The 21010-nt window shown below is 39.6% G+C and overlaps 1 protein-coding gene across 1 annotated transcript in view; it reads left to right on the forward strand.

Moving 5' to 3' along the window:
* The window catches only part of LOC126175590 (GATOR complex protein WDR24), a 117146-nt gene that overhangs the window by 23255 nt on the left and 72881 nt on the right, over positions 1-21010 (forward strand). Inside the window, exons 5-6 of the mRNA XM_049922452.1 lie at positions 943-1165; positions 15894-16107. Coding sequence (XP_049778409.1) covers positions 943-1165; positions 15894-16107 — 437 coding nt within the window. The remainder of the gene's footprint in view (positions 1-942; positions 1166-15893; positions 16108-21010) is intronic.

The raw sequence follows: 21010 nt of genomic DNA on the forward strand, positions 1-21010 counted from the left end.
TTAGGACTGTAAAATGTATTCTGTTAGACTGACAATTGCTGATTCTGTAGATTTACCCTTTCTGAAACCATGTTGTGAGGGCATGAGAATGTTATGTTTGTCCAAATAGTTAACTAATCTGGTATACATAAGCATTTCTAGGATTTTTGAGAAACCTGATATCAGTGAAACTGGTCTGTAGTTGTTGGGATCATCCTTACACCCTTTCTTGTACACTGGCACTACCTTTGTTATCTTCAGTTTTTCTGGAAAAATTGCATCTCTGAAAGAACAGTTTGCTATGTTCAGCAGTGTGTGAGTGTGAGTGTAGCAGTTTATTTGAAAGAAAAAAAAATCAATTACTATGTCTAAATGTGACCAGTAAGTATATGCATATGACCAGTAAGTATATGCATAAAATTTATACAATATATAAAGGCAATATAAAATTCAAGGGAAACAGAATGGGTGGCTAATATTAACCTTCAGAAGGCAAAATTGTAAGTACTGTTCATAGAAACACCTAAAACAGAAAACACTTAAAGTAAATGTTTGAATCATCAGTACTAAAAATTTGATCTCTTGAAGGTAAATGATGGCCAGCCATTTTGTTTTCATGTAATTTTATTAGTTTTCTCAATTGAATTTTGTATGTGACACAATAAATGTAATGTTTATGTACATAGATGTCAACATATCCAGTGCTTGAACACACATCATAAAGGCTGCTGGTAAAATCAAAATGTTACAATTGTCTCAATACATCAGCCCACACGATCATACATTCATTAAATAACTCTGCCCAATGATATACCTTGTAATATTACGTGAAATAATTTTTAGTGGTTATTCTTTTATGGTATGTTTAACTTTGTAAGCCATGAGCCTAATGTAGAAAGATGAGAAATAACAGGAACATAGATAATACCAGTGTTAGTATAAAAGTGTCTGACTTGTTCACAGACCATATTTTAGCAACTGCTGCAACAAATGGGGCAGTAGTTGTATGGAATTTGAACCGTCCTTCAAGATCAAAACAAGACCATGTGTTTATTGACCACAAACGTACAGTAAACAAAGTTAGTTTCCATCCAGCTGAGTCAACCTGGCTTATATCTGGGTCACAAGATGGAACAATGAAGTGTTTTGATCTGAGAACACGAGAAACTGCCAGAACATACCACAGGTGTGTAATTGATTCATTCATATTACGAGTATATTGTCTACAAGTTTGCAACAGCACCACTGTTGTAGAAAACTGGCCCCCAACAGCACCCAGTAAACAATTTCTAGTATAATATAATGACACTGTTGTGTAAGGTGTAGATTACTACTCAGCATACAGAGGAGACATTGAGTTGTAGACATGCACAGCAAAAACAGACTGATATACTTTCGAGCTTTCAGCTACAATACCCTTTTTTGAAGTAGAAAACAAACACACACACACACACACACACACACAATACATGTGACCACTGTCTCTGCCCACTGAGGCCAGACAGCCTGGGACAGACCATACTCAGTGGCCAGAGACAGTGGTCAGTGTGTGTGTGTGTGTTTTCTACTTCAAAAAAAGGTCTTGTGGTTGAAAGCTCAAATGTATCACAGTCTTCTGTTGTGGCCATTTGCAACTCAGTGTATCCACTGCACGATGGCTAGCAATCTATCCTTCCCATAAAACTGTTGTTATTCCATTACTTTTTGGGTAGTGTAGTATAGTTATTTATATTGTCTCTGTATATCATTTTTGCAGTTTTTTTTTGTATTATCAGTTCAAACACACACACACACACACACACACACACACACACACACACACATGCATTTGACACAAACCATAAATGCTCTTAAAGTATGTGAAGGGAAATAGTAACAAGAGGCCAAATTTATAGAACAGTGTGTATGAGATTGCAGTTCATGGTGCAGCTTCGTAATTTTGGCCATGGCTATTCCAGATGTGTGTGTCCTTTTTATGGTGAGTCATTAAATGGATGATGTTTTTTGTTGTTTTTGATTTATCCTGTGTGGAATTTATCCAGTTAAAAACATAACACACATAATTATCTCTTCCATTTCATGAGAAGTAATAATTATATGCAAATCCTGAGCTAGCTGATACAGTGATTAAAACACTGTACTTATATAAATAGAGACTAGCTGCAAATGTCCTTACAACAATCTTAATTTAGTTTCTCACCTTCCCCCGTCCCCTACGATAAACCACATCAGGTGAAGGCTGGGATGCCTCAGACTCTGATCCTTTCTCAGCTGACAAAGTTTTCTTCTTATTCTTCTACTTCTTCTTAGTATTCATGTTGGTAGCACCAATACAAATAAACATAACCACTGCTTCAGTTAACCTTTGTTCTTGAATTCTGTGTACTGTAACATACTTCTTGAAGATGTACGAGTACAGCTAGTAAATGGACACGCAATTCTATATTTCATCATCAGAGTGCATTTGGTGTGCCCATCTTCATGACATATTACTAAAATCAAAATACACAATAAGGCCGTAGAGTGCTCGTTCAGTACAGTATTTATCATGTGGATCTTCATTCAGCAGTCACCCAACACAAAAGTATGGATGTTCTTGACAATTTCTTTATGTATGATCTCCAGAGCACATTAGACCCACAGTATTGACTTTGTTTTTTAGACTAAAGTGAAGCTCAATATATATTTCATGAAACAAATTGTGTGAAGAAGCAGATGTACCATAGTACATTCGTATTTTTTCTGCCTTTTCCTGTGTTAGAACTGGTGAAGTTGAGCTCCCAGAAAATTGACAGAAATGGTGACACTTTCAAATCATTGCTCACAGATTGAATAATTCCTGTGTTTCAGTGGCTGCAAGCACTGCATTAGATTTATTTCTGTAGACACCACATACGCCACCATGACACATTAGCTTAAAAAATACAACCACTGCTTATGGTGATGTTTCTTGGAGAATATTAAAACTTGTGCTAACGTGATAGGGCTGGATCTTAAGCTGTCTTTGTAATAAGTCAATGACTTGGGGCCTATTTTGTGAAAGTTTTAAATGTGCATCTACATTTGTACTCTGCAAACCACTATAAAGTGCATGGTAGACGGTACGTCCCATTGTACTAATTATTAGTGTTTCTTCCTGTTCCATTTGCATAATGTGCATGGGAAGAATGATTGTTTATTGCCTCCTTGCTTGCTGTAATTAATCTAATCTTATGCTCTCTATCCTCATGGAAGCAATATATAGAGGGCAGCAGTAGTAGGAACCATCTACAAAACTGGAGCTGAGCAAACCATTTCTTGAAATGCATTTTAGAAAGTGGCCTTTGATAGATTACTGACTCATTTACCTGAGCAAAACTGTTAACTGCTTCTCAATTTGGCGTTTGTGAAGGATTCTCCTCACACAAAGAAATACAAGGTGAAGTTCTAGCAGACCTGAGCAAGAAAAATTATCCTGTTTCACAGATAGGCACAACAAAAAGACTGTCAAACAAGTAAAATTTGGCCATGTGCCTGCACGTGCCCATGTGCATGCTTACACGCACACGCGGGAACTCACTCACTCACACACACACACACACACACACACACACACAAAAACCAGTCTCTGGCTGCCGAGGCCAGAGTCTGGCCTTGATAGCCAGAGACTGTGGTCATGTGTGTGTGAGTTGCATTTGTGAGTGTGAATGAATATGTGTGTGTGTGTGTGTGTGTGTGTGTGTGTGTGTGTGTGCGTACCTATATAAATAATTTTTCTATGACTGTAAAGGGCAGTTCAAAGACTGTAATGTTTGCTGATGGTACAACCATACTAGTCAAGGTCCAAACCCAACCCTAGCAGACACTGTTCGGATGATAGCAGGAGATGCATACAAGTTGTTCACTTAAGTCATACTCTCACAAAGACTCTTTTAGCACCAGAAGACATTAGTGATTATACTCTTAATGAAAAACACTGTGTAAAATTCCTGTGTGCACTGGATAACAAGTTAAAATGTAATCAACACATGAGTAAACTAATAAAGAAGCTCAGTAGATGATTTACATCATAGAACAATTTCCAGTTGTACTGACCTAGAGACAGGGGTGTTGGCTTATTTTTAGTCTGACCAGATTTCAAAGAGAAAATGCTGAGACACATGTGTTTATACTTTATCCGTAAGTTCATTACTACACTTACATGTACCTTTCTTGTCAGTTATCGCGATTTTCAAATTTATAATAGGTCTATGATCATGCAGCAACTGAAAAACCCATAGCAAGAATTTATCTTCGATTTGTGAATTGGAAAGGAACATGTAGGTACATTATAAATAAATAAAATTGTTTTCTTTATAAATGAGAGAAACTGACATATACTTTTTTTAATTGTAATAACCTGCTGTTTTTAGTCACTTACTAGCTATTTAGGTACAATTTGTTCATCCTAAAAACTATGTAATGTTACTAATCAATAATCAGATACAAATTATACATTTCCCATTAAAATTTAAGTTTTCATTTGACCACAGACTGGTAGGGTACGTCAAACAATATTCAGTAAGCACTGCTAACACATGCTGCATAGCTCACATTCTTCACAAAAATTATCTTCCATATGGCTGCAGTACCAATAGGAGAAATGGTTTCAGCACTGTTCATGCATACCTCCTTTGGTTTTGGTTTTACTTGTCTTGAGAGCCACAAAATGGAATCTGTCAAGTCAGAGGCAACGGTAGGTGATACCTGCTTTTCTTTTCAATATATATGTTAGTCTTTTTTTTTTTTTTTTTTTTTTTTTTTTTTTTTTGGGCATAAGATCAGTTAAACCAAATGCAGTAGTGGCCTATTGGGTGGTATTGTGAAAATATATATTTGTGTAATGCTCTACTTTTAGGAAACCTTGTTTTTCATAAATATTTAATTAAATGAGAAATATTATTGCACATATTTTGTTTCTTGATTGAAAACTGGGACAACTATGTGTCCTGGATGATTTTCTTGGGATGCCAGGACTTTTATGTGAAAACCAGGACTGTCCCAGCAAAACAGGGACGTCAGGTCAGCCTACTTATTTTGCATATTTTCACTAACTGTTGTGTTATGGAATTATCTTCTGGGGCAGTGAACCTAAAGTGTATAAAGTGTTTGTTCAGTAAAAGTGAGCAGTAAGAATATTACGTGAAGTGAACAATCATATATCTTGCAAAAGCCTTTTTAAGGATTTTGGAATTCTCATATTTACTTTCCCTTACTTTTAATGCTTAATTTTGTTGTTGTTGCTGATACTAAAAATTAGTTTCAACTGAACTGTGATTTACATAGGCACAATGCAAGACACAAAAATAATTTCCATGCAGACTTTCTCTCTTTGAACAATGTTCAGAATGGAGTTATGTACTCTGGTAGAAGATACTCAACAAGCTGCTGTCTAACATAAAACAAGAAATAGGGAATGCCTGCCAATTCAAAAGACAGTTAAAACCACACCTCATTAGCCACTCTTTCTAAATATTACCTGAACATCAAGATTCAAGTTCTGTTGACGACCTGACATCTAGCTGTGAAAATATAATGTAAATCGATAGATAAAAAATATGCTCACCAAACGAAGGCAGGAGAAAACACGCATAAAGTTTATATATGTTTGACACTGCATCAGGTGTGGGGTGGCGGAGGCTGTTATCTGAAGGTTATATTATTCTTGAAGGATCAAATTTGCCAAGATCATTAGTAGTCTTTCTTATTACAATTACCAGTTTTGACAAATCTACGCTGGCTTTTTTTCTATCAGGACTTTTAGTACAGCTCTGTGTTGACGAATAATCTGAATTACATTTATTGTAAACTTACTGTAAAAAATGACATTGAACTACAGTTATTAGAAGTTTACATGTAAAGGATGACAATGTATATTTCATTGCAAATTTTAAATTTTTTAAAAAATGGCACTGTATGTTTTCAAAACATAGTGAATCTGTGAATTAAAATTTTATGTAAATTGCGCTAAAATAATTTTAATGAAGCAATGTGGCACATGTATAATAATTTATCAGTTATCAGACACAAATATGTATATAACTGTGTACTTACTTATTTCTGAAAATATTATATTAGTTAAGTCACTATTGTGGTGCAAGTGATTATTGTGTGCTGGGACGTCAGTGTTGTGTCGGCAGATTAGCCAACACAACGTACACTAATTTTTTAGAGGAGGCCGAAATGCACGTGTCAACTCACGCAGGCTTGCTTTAGGTCTGAAACAGGATACGTAATGAATGCTATAAAGAAAAGTACGTAGCGGCTGGAATACTTAACTTTAATCCATCATTTGTATACAGCATTCTTGATGATAAAAGTGAGACTCTCTCTAGATATGGTTAATGGCGCCTTGCTAGGTCGCAGCCATGGACTTAGCTGAAGGCTATTCTAACTATCTCTCAGTAAATGAGAGAAAGGCTTCGTCAGTATAGTCACTAGCAAAGTCGTCCGTACAACTGGGACGAGTCCTAGTACGTCTCTCTAGACCTGCCGTGTGGTGGTGCTCGGTCTGCAATTACTGACAGTGGCGACACGCGGGTCTGACATGTACTAATGGACCGCTGCCGATTTAAAGCTACCACCTAGCAAGTGTGGTGTCTGGCGGTGACACCACAGTCAGTACAACATTTTTATGTTTAATCATGTGGTATTTCATTTGTGTCATGCTGGTGTCCCACGTCACTTTTGATTACAGTTTGACGCATCACTATGTGACTTTCAGTGTTGTAAAATGTTTGTATGCCTAATACAACATTCTAAAGTTGCAGTAATGTACACAGTTATTATGTGAAATCATATGTTTTTGAGCCATCTTCACTTGGGATGTTTGTTTGTGTAATTTTCAGACCCAGTGATGACAGTATAGATTTGTTGAAACCGGTAATTGTAATAAAAAGAATTACTAGCGATCTTGGCAAACTTGGTTTTTCAACAGTAATACATATAAAGGTATTGAAGTTTGCAAGCTTTCGGATCCAGTGGCTCTTCCTTCCAGCAAAAAACTTTTAAGGAGAAGGAAGGGTGCTGAAAGAAAAGGACTGGTGAGGTATAGGAAATGGGGAGATTTTATAGAAGTCACCCAGAACAATGGATCAGGGGGTACATACCGGGTGGGATGAGAAGGAAAGGCAGATTGCAGAGGAAGCCACCACACAAGATTTGAAAGCCTGAGAGCTTATAGGTGGAAGATAGGGTCAAGAGCAAGACAGGGATCAATGACAAAACACCGTGTGAGAGTTAATAAAAGCGGAAAGCTAAGTGCATTGTATGTGATAGAGGTGTGTGTGTGGGGGGGGGGGGGGGGGGGGGCAATTCCTTGGAATCTCCCAATACATTCTCCCAATTAAATTTCAGATGGTGCTCTCCATGGAAAGTGGCATGTAGTATTATGCCACTTTCTTTGATGTTGACGTCATCCTCACTGAGGGTTAGCTACACACTTCTGTTCACATCAAACATACCAACAAACATCAGTACTTACATTTTCAAACAGTGGAACCTCTAGGTAAGAACATCAACACTTTAGGAAAAGACACATTGCCACTTACCATAAAGAAGACATGTTAAGTGGCAGACAGGCACAATTAAAAGACACTTACATAAAGCTTTCGGCCACAGCCTTCATCAGCAAAAGAAAAATACACACAATTCAAACACACAAGCAAGCGCACCTCATGCACACGACTGCCAACTCCTGCCTCACAGGCCGAAATGCCGGGATGCCATACCGGCCCGAGATGCTGGAGTTGGTGGTCATGAGTACTTACATTTTGACAGTTGCCATCATTTCCATGTCAAACATTCTCTCCTGTACAGCCATAGCATTCAAGGCAAACGTATTTGTTTCGATGCAGGCTCTTTACAGCATTACACCAGCATTCTCACCTCAGCCTTCACTGGATGTAATTACCCTAGTTCCTAGGCCATTACGTCCAAAACTGGTACAGCTAATCCCTCCAAAAAACAACTGAGGAATGCACATCTTGTCACTCAGTATTATGCTGGTCTTTACTGTATTAATCAACTACTTTGATAAGGCTATAAATTTCTAAAATCATGCACTGAAATGAAGTGCATTCTGTCCAACGTTTTGCCCAACACACTTAGCATAGCTTTTCGTGTATCTCCCAGTCTCCACAATATTCTTGCCAAATCCTATGCTGCTCCTGTATTCATATTCCTACCCTAAGGTTCCTACCCCTGTGACCATCCCCATTGTAAGACTTTCCCTATGCACCCTCCTACCACCTCCTATTCCAGCCCTATCAATGTCAAAACATACACCATCAAAGAGAAAGCTGCCTTGACACGACACATGTTACGTACCAGCTATTATGGAAACATTGCTTGGCCTTTTATGTTGCCATGACTACCAACTAGTTATCAGTTAGGATGAGTGGACATGGGCAGACGGTGTATACTGGCAACACACAATATCCTGTTGGAGAGCCTGCTCTACAGTGTGACAGTTGTGACCACAGTGGATTCTTCTCCCAGATAGCAGTTTCTTACATCTCCACAGGTGGGAACCGGCTTTACAACATGTCTTTGGTTCTCACCACCCACCTGGCCTTAATTTACATTGGTTTCTTCTGTCTCAGCATTTCTTCTCAGTAACTACTCCTTTCTCCACTCCCTCTTAGTTTGCTATATCCTTCATTTTTTGACCTTTCTATTTTGCCCCACCCTCCACCTCTACCACATACAGTGCAATTAGCTTTCCGCTCTTATTTAGTCATGCACAATGTTTTGTCAGTAATCTCTGTCTAGATTATGACCCTATCTTCCATCATTAATCTCTCATATTTTCAAATGTTGTGTGGTGCAGTCCCCAACAATCTTGTCTTTCCTTCTCATACCATTCGGTAAGCCTCCCTGATGCGAGGTTTTGAGCAACTTTACTGAACTCTCCACATTTCCTGAACCTGACCTGCCCTTTTTTTTGCAGATTTTAATACCTTTGCATGTGTTTTCACCTGCTGTCACTTGGTAACTTGATTTTTTATCTATACAATTACACCATATTTTCAATAATTGATTACTTTTAGTGACGTTTGGCTGTGTCTGTCATAAAACTGTATGACAGGTAGTAATAATGTATGCTACACAGGTCTCAGTATTTATAAATGTAATAATTTTTTCTTTGAAATATACCGTTGTAATCAGGTAAATATAAAGTCATTAATAGTAGATAATCAACAGCTATATAACAAAATAGAGAAGGCAGCACTTTTTTCAAAGTAGGGGCTTTCTTACCAAGGAGATCAAATAGACTATTCTTCAGTCACATGCAAGGACAATGCCTAGCACCATGTATGAAACAAAACATTTTAGTATGATCAAATGTCAAAACACTCGCTTAACAACATGTTGTTTCTCTTAGTGGTAAGTGCTGTATCCATCAGCCACAGTGATAGTGGCTTGGATGACGAGGTTTTTCAGACTATACCACTGATGATGCAGTGCTCCATTGACTTACACAGAGAGTGACACTCCAAACAGTGGGCTTGCCCCTTGTCTCCACATAAACTGACATGCTGCAACCAATGCTCTATGGGGTGGCATAAGTAGGCACTCCTTTGCACAGGTAGCCTCAAGTGTTTGCTTGATTTATGATACTATGCTACATTCCAGCCACTTCCCCAGTGACAACTCTTGGCTATTCCATGGATTTGCTACAGTTTATTGTGTTGGCTGGGTTCTCACTTGCTGTTTACCAACAAATAAACTTGCACTTGGTTATGTGCATCAGACTTGTGTTTTTTATAAACAACTCGCAGCTCTTGAGGTACAGGACAAGCAATGGATGGCCATACTACTGTAATTCTTAGCTGTGTGGTCAGCTACATCCTCAATGACACCTTTGGTTCTATTGTTCCTGTCACCGCAGGATAGCACTAATGACTAGTAAACGTACTTGCATAAACGACATTATAATTTCAATACTTTCAAGGTAAATGATACTGTTCTTCAAAAACTGTTCCTTTTGTCTTGGTCATCACATGAAGATGATCGTGATAGGTTGTTCTTATCCAAGGTCTGGATGTACTTTCAGAGTACTATAGTTACAAAATGTGTACAATGTTTTCCAAATTAGATGTCTACCACTGTCAAAAATTGCGATCTGAATCGTACCATGACTGGGTATCAGATCTTCAAGGATTGAGTCTCTGTCGTCATTGCAATTATTTGTGTGTATATGAACAATGCAAACAATCGTGCTGTTTCCATAACTGGGTACTGCGTGACACACTTGCCAAAGATGTTCATACCCAGGTATATACAGTCTTCGGATCCATGAAGTTCTCAGAATTGTGCAAAATTTCAAATTCTCACAAATGACTGAAAAGTTGCCTGATCAGAAGGGATAAACAATCAGCTCAGTTGATGGGGAAGTAGGCTACGGTTGGATAGAAATAGTAAACAACAGAGATCATGGAATCATGCATTCATGTTTTTGAGGTTCGGAATCTTCCTCCAGTTATCCTAGTCACAGTTCAGAATCGCTTACTGCCTAAATCTGCACTGACTTTATGTCCAGAGTGTTTTGTGCACCACCCACTCCATCAGCATCGAAAGTAGTACAAAATTTTCTTTTGTTGTGAGAAACATGGTCATGTTAGCAGTGTTTGTAATTCTTGTGTTCTCGTAAGAACACAAAGCTGCATAGTAGTGATTCAGTCCATAAAATTGGAACTCTAATGAACCCAAAAGTGGGGAATCCACAAAAATTGTTAATAGATTAACTAATCTTTGATAAAGCAGTAGTAACTCAGGTTGACACAGGGGCTTCTACATTGGTTGTCAATTGGAATATTTATGTAGGTGTTGGATCAACTCCGTTACAACCATTTGACAAAAAATTTACAACGTAAAGTGGACGTTACAGATAAAAGCAGCAATTCAAATTGAAGAAGCATCAGATAATCGTGTAGCTAGACAGATTTCCCTTTTAGTCATTAGTTGATTGAATACAGATAATATTTTTAGTCTAGGTGCTTCCAGTTAGTAACAAGAAAATTAAGTTTCCATTCCAAGCAGTTATGAATTATATACAAAGATCTCAGACATCTTTTCTCCGGGGATAGGCTGCATAAAATACATACAAACCCAGATTGATGTAAGGCAGCCCTCAGTTTCCCATTTTCTCTGAGCTCGACCCATATCCCCACACCTATCACAACAGACCTACAGTGAACATGACCACGTACAGAAACAAAATGTCGTTATGCCCATCTCATCTAGTTTCTGGTTATCTCTGGTAGTAGGTCAGGAAGCAAACAGCTCCCTTAGACTGTGTGGGGACATCAAGGCAGTAAATTATCAAATTTTTGCAGAAATATTTCCAATCCCTCATCATGAGGAGTTTCTAAACAGAAGCAAGATGAATGCCACACCAAGGTCAACCTAACTGATGTCTATTTACAACTTCCATTGCATTCAGACCTGCAACAGATATTTCAGTTTTGAACACACCATTTGGATGATATTATTATCAAAGGCTTCCATTTGAAATTTCCAATGTCCCCACTATCTTTCAGCACTATCCAGAACAGTTGTTCCATAATGTTCCTGTGTGTCGTAATTATCTTGCTGACATAATTGCCATGGATGCTAATACATATAAGCACCTGCACAACTTTTTTATGGTATTCACTAATTTGCAGAATGTGGATCTGAAATGCTATCTAATGAAATATTACTTTAAAACAACAATCTAGGTTTTATAATTGTCAAAAAGAGTAAATTTCCTACTTGACAGCATGTACAAGCCTTTGACAGTGTGACACCTCCATAGGTGTATGGTGATCAAGAGTGTGACAAAGCATTTCACATCCTCAAACACGCATCAGAGTCTTTGCCTTGTCTATTTCCATACCCTGCAGGGAAATCACTGATAATAGCAACTAATGTATCTCGATACAGCATTGGGGCATTCTTATCACATCGTGAATGAGATGGTTCCGAGCACTTCATTGCATTCATCATATGATGGAGTACAAACTTTTATTGGCATTCTTTGGACCTTGATATTCTTTACTATCTTTTTTGTTGGCTGAAACCCCCGATGGGTAATGATGTGCCCTTGGTATTCAGTAGAAGGTTGGGAAGACTTATCCAAATAGCACTTGATACCCGTGTCCCACAGTGTCTGATACAGAAGCAAAAGGTTGTGAAAATGGTCTTTACTGGTGGGACCAGCGATGACAGTGTCGTCAAGGTAGTTGGTACAACAAGGGATTAGGTATGGGTGCTGCTCCAAGTAATGTTCAAAGAAAGGCCAGAGCGCTGACGATTCCAAAAACCAAGTGGCTGTACTGGTAGAGAACTATATGGCATATTGATGACAAGGATTGGATGAAACTCTTCATCAGGTGGTAGCTGTAAATATGCTTCTTACAAATCCAGTTTTGAAAAATAATGTCCCCCCTCCAGTTTTTTTACATGTTCTTCCAGGCGGGAAATGGTATATGTATTGGGCACAGACAGCGAATTGATTGTCACCTTGAAATTACTGAAAAGTTGGAGCTTGCCATTGGTTTCTTAATAATCACTAATGAAGTAACTCATTGACTGGATGGTATGGGTTCCATGGCACCTAAAGCTACCTGCCTATCTAGTTCTCCTTTTACTTGATCACAAAGTGCCAGTGGCATAGGCTTGGTATAAAAGATATGAGGTCACGCTGTGAATTTCAGGGTGATAAGTGATGTGTAACTGTGGCGTTGCAAATAAAGGATGGAATGTTCCTTGCACAAATCATCCAATTCGTAGTTGGGAACGAGGTCAGACATTAAATGTCTCAAATTGGCAACCGTGAATCCAGACTCCATGAAAGCATTCAAACGAAACAAATTTTTCGTAAACGCACTGCCCACTATGAGTAGCATCAGTGAACCCACCACTGCCGTGTATGCCATCTCTGCAATAAGCTATCAAATAATAGGAATTTGTTTTCAGTAGAGAGTGGAGGGGATTCAAGGTACAAGGAAGTGTTAGAGTTAAGAAGTGATGCTGCCGTGCTCGTATGCACTTGCAGTCGAAGGGGGCATGCTGTCGATATGCACATTGATGAACATTTTGTTAGAAGCAGTTGCAAGATTGTCATACGCATGGTCAACAACGTCAATGCCTGTAGCTTGAGAGTTCAAAGTCACAGCTGGAGCTGACCTGTAGTTACACTCAAGTACTGCATGTCCTTTCTTTTCACAGTGATGGCAAGTAGCTCAACACTGAGGGCAGGCCAGCTGGTCATATTGAATGAAACAAGCTGGACTGGAAGGCAGGGGCTTGTGGCTGAGCGTGTTGCATTGCCACAAAGTTTGTCTCCAAAAGGGGTGCTGGAATGTGTGTGCCTTCTGTCATCTAAGACCAGGGATATAACCGATGGCATGCAGCCCAGGAAATTTGAAAAGCTTGTGCTGCCTTAACTGCTTCTTTTAACTTCTTAACTACTTGAACTGCAATTCCCCATTAGCAGATGTCTTTATCAGAGGCTGATCTAATAATAGCATCCCAAACTATTGTGTCCAGATAAGATTCCTTAGATTGTGCAGTAACAAAATGACACTTTTGACTTAAACCTTGAAACTCCGCAGCCCTTCTGCTAAGATTTATGGGATTGTTTCCTGCATTAACAAAACACCACTCTCTTGGAAATCCCATGGGTAAGCTTGAAGTCAAAAAATGAAACATTTCCTCAAATAACAGAGATGTAGGATCCTGAAGGAGGCTAACTTTCCTAACAAGTGGTACATCTGGAGAAATATCAACGACAGAAAGAGAGCTCTTTGAGAGAGTCAGTGTACATTACCTTGAAGGCTGTGAAATGTTGCTGTAGGCGTTCCTCATAGGATTCTCAGTCTTCTTCGTAGGTGCGGGGAAAGGTGGCAGAAAGGGTGGGAAATTTTGAGGCTATATTAACAGGCCTGTCAGCACTCTGTCAAACATTGCCATGTGTTCCTATTGCTGCATTTCCAACCACCTCTGGCTCTCCAGCAGCTGCCGTGAACTCTGAAGAAAAACCTCCAAGACGTGCCTGTCAACATTGCAACTTCGTTAAAAAACACACGTGAATAGTGATCCCATTCACTGCCATTTGTGTAGCTACACACACAAATAAGTACACATAGAATAAATCACTTTAATGACAAGGGTGATCATTAGTTCCATCCAAGGTCTGTGTACATAGCTAGGCTGAGTCCCAACAATTAACAAACGTCTTGGGAGCGGAGTCAAGTGAGCATATGAATGAACCGTAACATAATCAGGCAGAGAGCCCTCTGATCCAGGATTTTAGTACACAGGTTGCTAGTCAGATTCACAAGGTGGCACTGCACACGCCGTCCTTGATGTGATAATGATGTTGCTGTTTGATCATGCAATCGCTTGGTGGCTGGACCCATGCCTCCAGGTGCTGGCAAGTAGAATCGTAACGAGATGAGTGAGTGCCCCGCTTCTTGTTATGTTTATGGCCAGTAAGGTTCTGGTGTGATAGATGTGGTAACATAAGCTTACCAGAGAATTAACCGTAGCCAAGTCTGTCTCTTCTATCTGACACCATCTCTTGCTAGCTGATGGCTCCATACTGCACTCTAAGGTCTCTGTTTTTACTGAACAGGTCTACAGTCACCATTACACAACACTCGCCGAGAGGAACAGAAAAATGCCTAAGCAGAGTTTTGCACTTCAACCGGGAATGCACTTCCGGTTCTCTCCTTGTTCTGTACTGCATTAAATAACTTCGTGGATCATGAAGAATCACATAATCCTGACTTCAGAAATATGCAAACGAACCAGCTGACTCCCCCATTTCTGGGGCTCCAAACTGTGCCACAAAATTATATAGCATGTAGGTTTTCCAGCCAGTCGACACAATTGCGGAATTTAGACATTCTCATTGACCATATCCTGCTATTACTTAAAGTGCTCCTGTAAGGTGCTGCCTTCTGGCAGGACCTTAAGAACTTTCTCTGCAGTGGATGATGGAAAACACCAGCCATTGTGAGGAAATTACTCTCCTTGCAAGCTATTTAGGCTCTTGCCACAACCCAATTAGGAGGAGTGAGGAAAGACTGGCCTATCACCTCAAGGCTCAAGAAAGGCTCATTCCCCAACCAGAAACTGGCTAAGGTGACTACAATAGGGCTAGCATATATTGTTGGCCAGGAAGTGGTATATTACAGTATGAAATAAATAAAGAACTGTATATTTTGAAATCAGCTGTAGTAGCCAATATATGCGCTACGAATGATAGTCTGAATACTTGCAATAAAAGAAATAAAAAGGAGGAAGCAAGACAGAAGAACATAGACAGTCAGTTCAAGAACAACAGGAAAATGAAATATACTGCTGTGTAAATATTCAGATAAAGTTGTACATTATTAAAAAAATCTATCATGAGGATAGGATTCCAGACTAATAACGTATTAAGACTGTGCTTATGATGTGGATTTAGTCATAGTTATAACAAGTTTCTGAGCTTATATGTTTACAAGATTAATTGTGATGATTGTGCAAGTATTATGTAGGCTAGATTGAAAGAAAACGTACTCACAAAAGAGATTTCATTTGGGGTGCATGTCTCACTCAAACACAAACATGTAAGCTGCCATACCGTTTCTTATTTGTGCTATCAGTTATTCAATACTGTACAGTTTTTTGTTGAATCTCTCCTGTTTCTGATTGATTTTCTATGTCTCCGTATTTTCACCGCTCTTTATTTCCTAGTTTCACTTCTTGTATTTTGTTGTCTTTTATATGAACTTATGTGACATTTGCAAAAGTTAAACATCAGTTGAATTAATTGCCACTGAATAGTGAGGCAGTCATTGTGTACAAAGATAAATATGTTGTTAATAAATTTTTAAATATTTGCTCTTGTTTATGTGCAGCAATACTGAAAGTGTAAGAGATGTGCAATTCAGCCCACACATTCACCACATGTTTGCTGCTGTGTCTGAGAATGGCAATGTGCAGCTCTGGGATATCAGACGTCCTGACCGTTGCTGCCATCAGTTTACAGCACATAGTGGTCCTGTCTTTGCTTGTGATTGGCATCCAGAAGTGACATGGCTAGCTACTGCCAGCAGAGACAAAACTATAAAGGTATGAATCAATACTATACATTTGTGATTATAACAAAATAGCAATTTATGATCATCCTCAATCATTGTGAAGACGTTAGCAGGTGACAATTCACTTTTCAGAGAAAGTAGTGAATATCAGTTAGGCATATAAAACATAGCGTTGCTGGTCATTCTTTAAATGCAGACAAGTATAATCAAACATATGTATTCAACACTGTTGCTGCAGTGTGTGTGTGTGTGTGTGTGTGTGTGTGTGTGTGTGTTTTGAAAGTCATTCATATTAAGATGAAAAATGTAAAAGACTAACAAGCACTTTGCTATGTCTGGCCACCATTTATGATGTTGATTTAGTGGTCTGCCCTCTGTTAATAATTATATTCCAGTCAAGATTTTCTACTGTTGCAATCTACTACAATTTATTGTTTTGTCTGTATGAAAGGAAATTTTATTTCTCTTTGTGTGATTTTAGCTTTCAGTTCAGATATTTCTACAAATTAGAAATTCCGTTCTTGGTCTTGCACTGCTGTTGTGCACAAAAAATTATTTTCTGTTAAAAATTTCGCCATCTCATGAAATAAAGGAGTTCATATTTAGTATATTAAACTGTTGAGTCAATATATTTAGCATGCTTGACAACAGTATCATGAAAAAGAAAGATTGTTAGCCACTACAGAGAGGAGCTGGTGAGTGGTAGAGAGGCACAACTTTAAGACTGTGGTGCCTTTCTGCAACTCAGCATCTCCTCTGTATGGCAAGTAGCATTCTATCCTGTTCATGATATTGCCATTTTTCTATCCTGGATTTTTTGTTGTTTTATTGGCATGCTTGCTTTATTTGTACACATAACATATTAAAAGATCATTAATGATGTGAGTATGGATTATAATCAAACTGTAATTTGGTGTTGTATTATGGACTCTCACTGCAGTTCTTGATCATGACTGCATTGTCGCAGAAGAGGCTGAGTAGCACAGTCACCATGGTGTAGTGGTTATGATACTAGACTTGCATGGAAGGTCATGAGTTCAAAACTCACCTGAACTGTAAAATTTTAATTTCTACATTTGGTTCAAGTACAGTCTATAAGTATCCACAAATGTCAAGAATCATTGTACTGGAATGTTCTGTAACTGTATATATACCATATGTGTTCCGGCTGGAGGCAGTTTGCTCCGCGCTCTTTGTATGTGGAACTGTTGAATAAACGTTCGTTAAGTGAAGTTACTGTTCGTCATTCATCTAATTACAGGTTCTTCTATGTGACATTATTCTGGTGGAGACACTGGGTACTGGAATTTGTGATAGTGCACATTTTCGACGACACAGTGGCTCCCATCAGGCCATGACAGAGCTTCTGTTTACGTGACGAGAAACCCGAGTTCGAGTCATATGCAACAGATCGCAATCTGTCAGAGACAGAAGAAGAAGAGGACGTTACGATGACAGCAGCTGTGTGCCACCAAATGAGACATCCTTCCAGGTTCTCTGGTGACGATGGCCAATATCCAAACAAGTGGCTGAAGGTGTAGGGGCGTATAGCCAAATTTAACAAATGGGATGACACCGTGTGTTTGGCTAACATATTTTTCTGCTTGGAGGTCACTGCCAAGCAATGGTATGAGAACAATGAGGAGAAACGCACAAGCTGGGAAGTATTCCAGGTGGAGCTTCACAAGTATTTCGGCAACACACAATGACAATAGTGCAAGGCTGAAGATAAATTAAAGTGCAGGGCACAGCGTCCAGGAGAAACTACAGCATCCTACATTCAAGATGTCTTGGAGCTGTGTAAAATAGTGGAGCCTAGAATGAAGGAGAAAGATAAGGCTGCACATCTCTTGAAGGGTGTTGCTGGGGACAAGTATCAAGCCCTACTCCTGAAGGAGGTTTCTACAGCAGACAACTTCATAAAATGGTGCCAGTATATCAAGACAATGCATCAAAAAATAATTACTTGCAAGAAGTTTGAACATCTTCCAAACATTGTATCGATGTCTGTGATGGAGGAAGGAACTGATTTCACAAGTGTTCTTCATCAGATAGTGAGAGAGTAAGTTCAGGAAGCACTTGGATTGCACGACGAGCAAAAAACCAAGACACTACAAGAGGTCATAAGGGAGGAAGTGGAACAGACATTGAACCCAATCTCTCATCCTTCATTTCCCTTTAAATAGTTAAAAAAGTTGAGACCCAGGTGAAGTCACGTTCCTACAATGCCGCATGAGGGACCTGTTTGGGCACCAAGGAAGACTGACATCTGGAGGACCCAGGATAACCAACCAGTATGTTTCCACTGTGGACAACCAGGACATGTGGTGCACTGTTGTCAAGAAAGGCAGCAGATATTTCATAATGCCCGTGCCTGAAGACAGCAGCCCGATCTTAGCCGACGCCAACTGTGGGATGACGAAGATGAACGAGAAGGTGTGGGTGCGGGACGACGTAGGTCACCATCGCTGCAAGCCAGCTGCTGGAGAGGATGCTCCCCAACATGCCGATCAAGGTCTCCATCGCCGTTTAGAAGCTCCAGCTGATCACCTAGCTGTCGCAACCTGGAAAACTAAAGGGTGCGACCTTCCTTGGAGGTGAGGCCAACAAAGAAAAAAATCCTGTGCCATCGATCACTACAAAAATGACAGGAAACTATGTCGATATCCTCATGAATGGCCGACCAGCCCAAGCTCTTGTGGACTCTGGAGGATCATATTCAGTCATTTCAGAGAAGTATTGTCGCCAGTTGCAGAAAACCGTATTCGTCAACAACAAAACATCTCTGCTGAAGGTGGTTAATGTGTAAAACCTACAGGAAGATGTGTCATTCGTGTGGGTATAAGTGGCCATACACAGCCCTTAGATTACAATGTCTTACAAGAATGTAGTCATGACGTCATTCTTGGATGGGACTTTTTGAAAGCTTCTTAGGCAATTATAGATTGTGGTTGCTCGAAGATTATGCTGGACAAGATGATATACTGTGGACAGGAAGATGCGCATCAGAGTGTGTGGAGACTGTGTGTGCTGGATCAAGTGATCATTCCTGCAGTCAGTGCTAGAAAGGTAACTGTCATGGGTCATGCATGCAATGCATCAACCCATGGATCTTGTAGTGGAATGTAAGAGAAGCATACCACTGAAGAATAACTGTGTCATCCCCACCTCTGTCATCTCGTTTAAGACGAATTCAGTGAATTGTGGATAGTTAACTGTCGCCGAGAACCACAGATCCTTCCAAGACACAGGTGCATAGCAAACGCTGAGCCGTTAATTGCCGAACAGCTGAGCATCATAGAAACCTCCCATGCTAAGTCTGTTGGCGAAATTGGTGCTACCACTATGAGACAAGATCTTCTAGCTTGACTATCACCAGATCTCACTAAGGAAGCACAGAAGAAGCTACTTGCCAATCTTCAAGAGTTCTCTGAATGCTTCATAACGTACATCAGCAACGTAACATCGAATAATTCGCGCCGAGGTAGAGAAAATGATGAAGAATGACATCATCCAGCATTCATAGAGCCCATGGTCATCACCAGTTGTTCTCGTCAGGAAGAAGGATGGCAGTTGGCACTTTTGTGTTGATTACAGGAAGCTTAACTAAAAAGGACATTTACCCCTTTCCAGGAATTGACAATACACTAGACTGTCTGAAGGGGGCTAAGTTTTTCTCAACCATGGACATGTACTTGGGATACTGGCAAATCGAAGTAGATGAGGCTGATTGTGAGAGAACTGCATTCACCACCCATGAGGGCTTGTATGAGCTTAAGGTAATGCCGTTTGTCATTTTGAATGGATGATGGATAGTCTTCTAAGTCACCTGAAGTGGACGGTGTGTCTTTGTTATTTAGATGACATTATAGTGTTATCAGAGACATTTGATGAACACGTAAAAAGACTGAGGGCCATTCTTAAGTGTCTCCAACAAGGCGGACTGAACTTAATCCAAGAAAGTGTCTCTTTGGAGCAAACGAAATAAAATACTTGAACACCTTGTGACAAATGAAGGTGTGCGGCCAGACCCAGAAAAGGTGAGATCTGTAATGGAATTTCCTATTCCTAAAAGTATTAGAGATGTGAGAAGCTTCCTTGGATTATGTTCTTATTACCGTCTTTTTATCAAAGGCTTTTGTATCAAAGCCAGGCCACTCAAAGAGTTGTTAAAAGTTAATGTTAAATTTATCTGGGATGGTGCTCAACAAGATTCTTTCGATGTGCTATGAAAAGCTCTTACGACTGACCCTGTACTTGGTCTCTATGATGAGAGAGCACCTACAGAACTACACACAGATGCCAGTGGGTATGGGATCGGTGCTGTTCTGGTGCAAATTTTGGATGGAAAAGAGACACGTACAAAAGCCGAGAGGAACTACCCAACTACAGAAAGAGAATGTCTTACTATGATCTGTGCCACGTGCAAATTTCAACAGTATCTCTATGGAAGGCCATTCACTTTGTTGGTTGACAGGTCTTAAAGGATGCAACAGGACGACTCACCAGGTGGGCACTACATCTTCAAGAGTATGACATTACCATAGTGTACAAGAGTGGAAGAAAATACCAAGATGCCGACTGTCTCTCAAGAAACCCTGTGCAAGACCATCAAGACTTCGATGAAGATAGTGACTGTCTCGCTGCACTCCAGGATCTCTCTGCTGAGAAGAAGGAGGACGCCAAGATATCTCAAATTATGCTTGCCTTAAATCGGTCAGAGGATGTGAAAGGACAATTTAAGGTTACGTTGCAAGAAATACTTTGATCCATTTGGAAAGAGGTGGCTACCAGTGATTCCTAAACACATGCGCTTAGATGTTCTACAGGAATTCCATGACACACCTGAGGCCGGACATTTAGGATTTATTAAGACATACGATAGGATGCACAAGAGATTTTTCTGGCCAGGTTTAGTTAGGAGTGTCTGTCAC

Source organism: Schistocerca cancellata, chromosome 3 (assembly GCF_023864275.1).
Source record: "Schistocerca cancellata isolate TAMUIC-IGC-003103 chromosome 3, iqSchCanc2.1, whole genome shotgun sequence".
NCBI classification, from domain to species: Eukaryota; Metazoa; Arthropoda; class Insecta; order Orthoptera; family Acrididae; genus Schistocerca; species Schistocerca cancellata.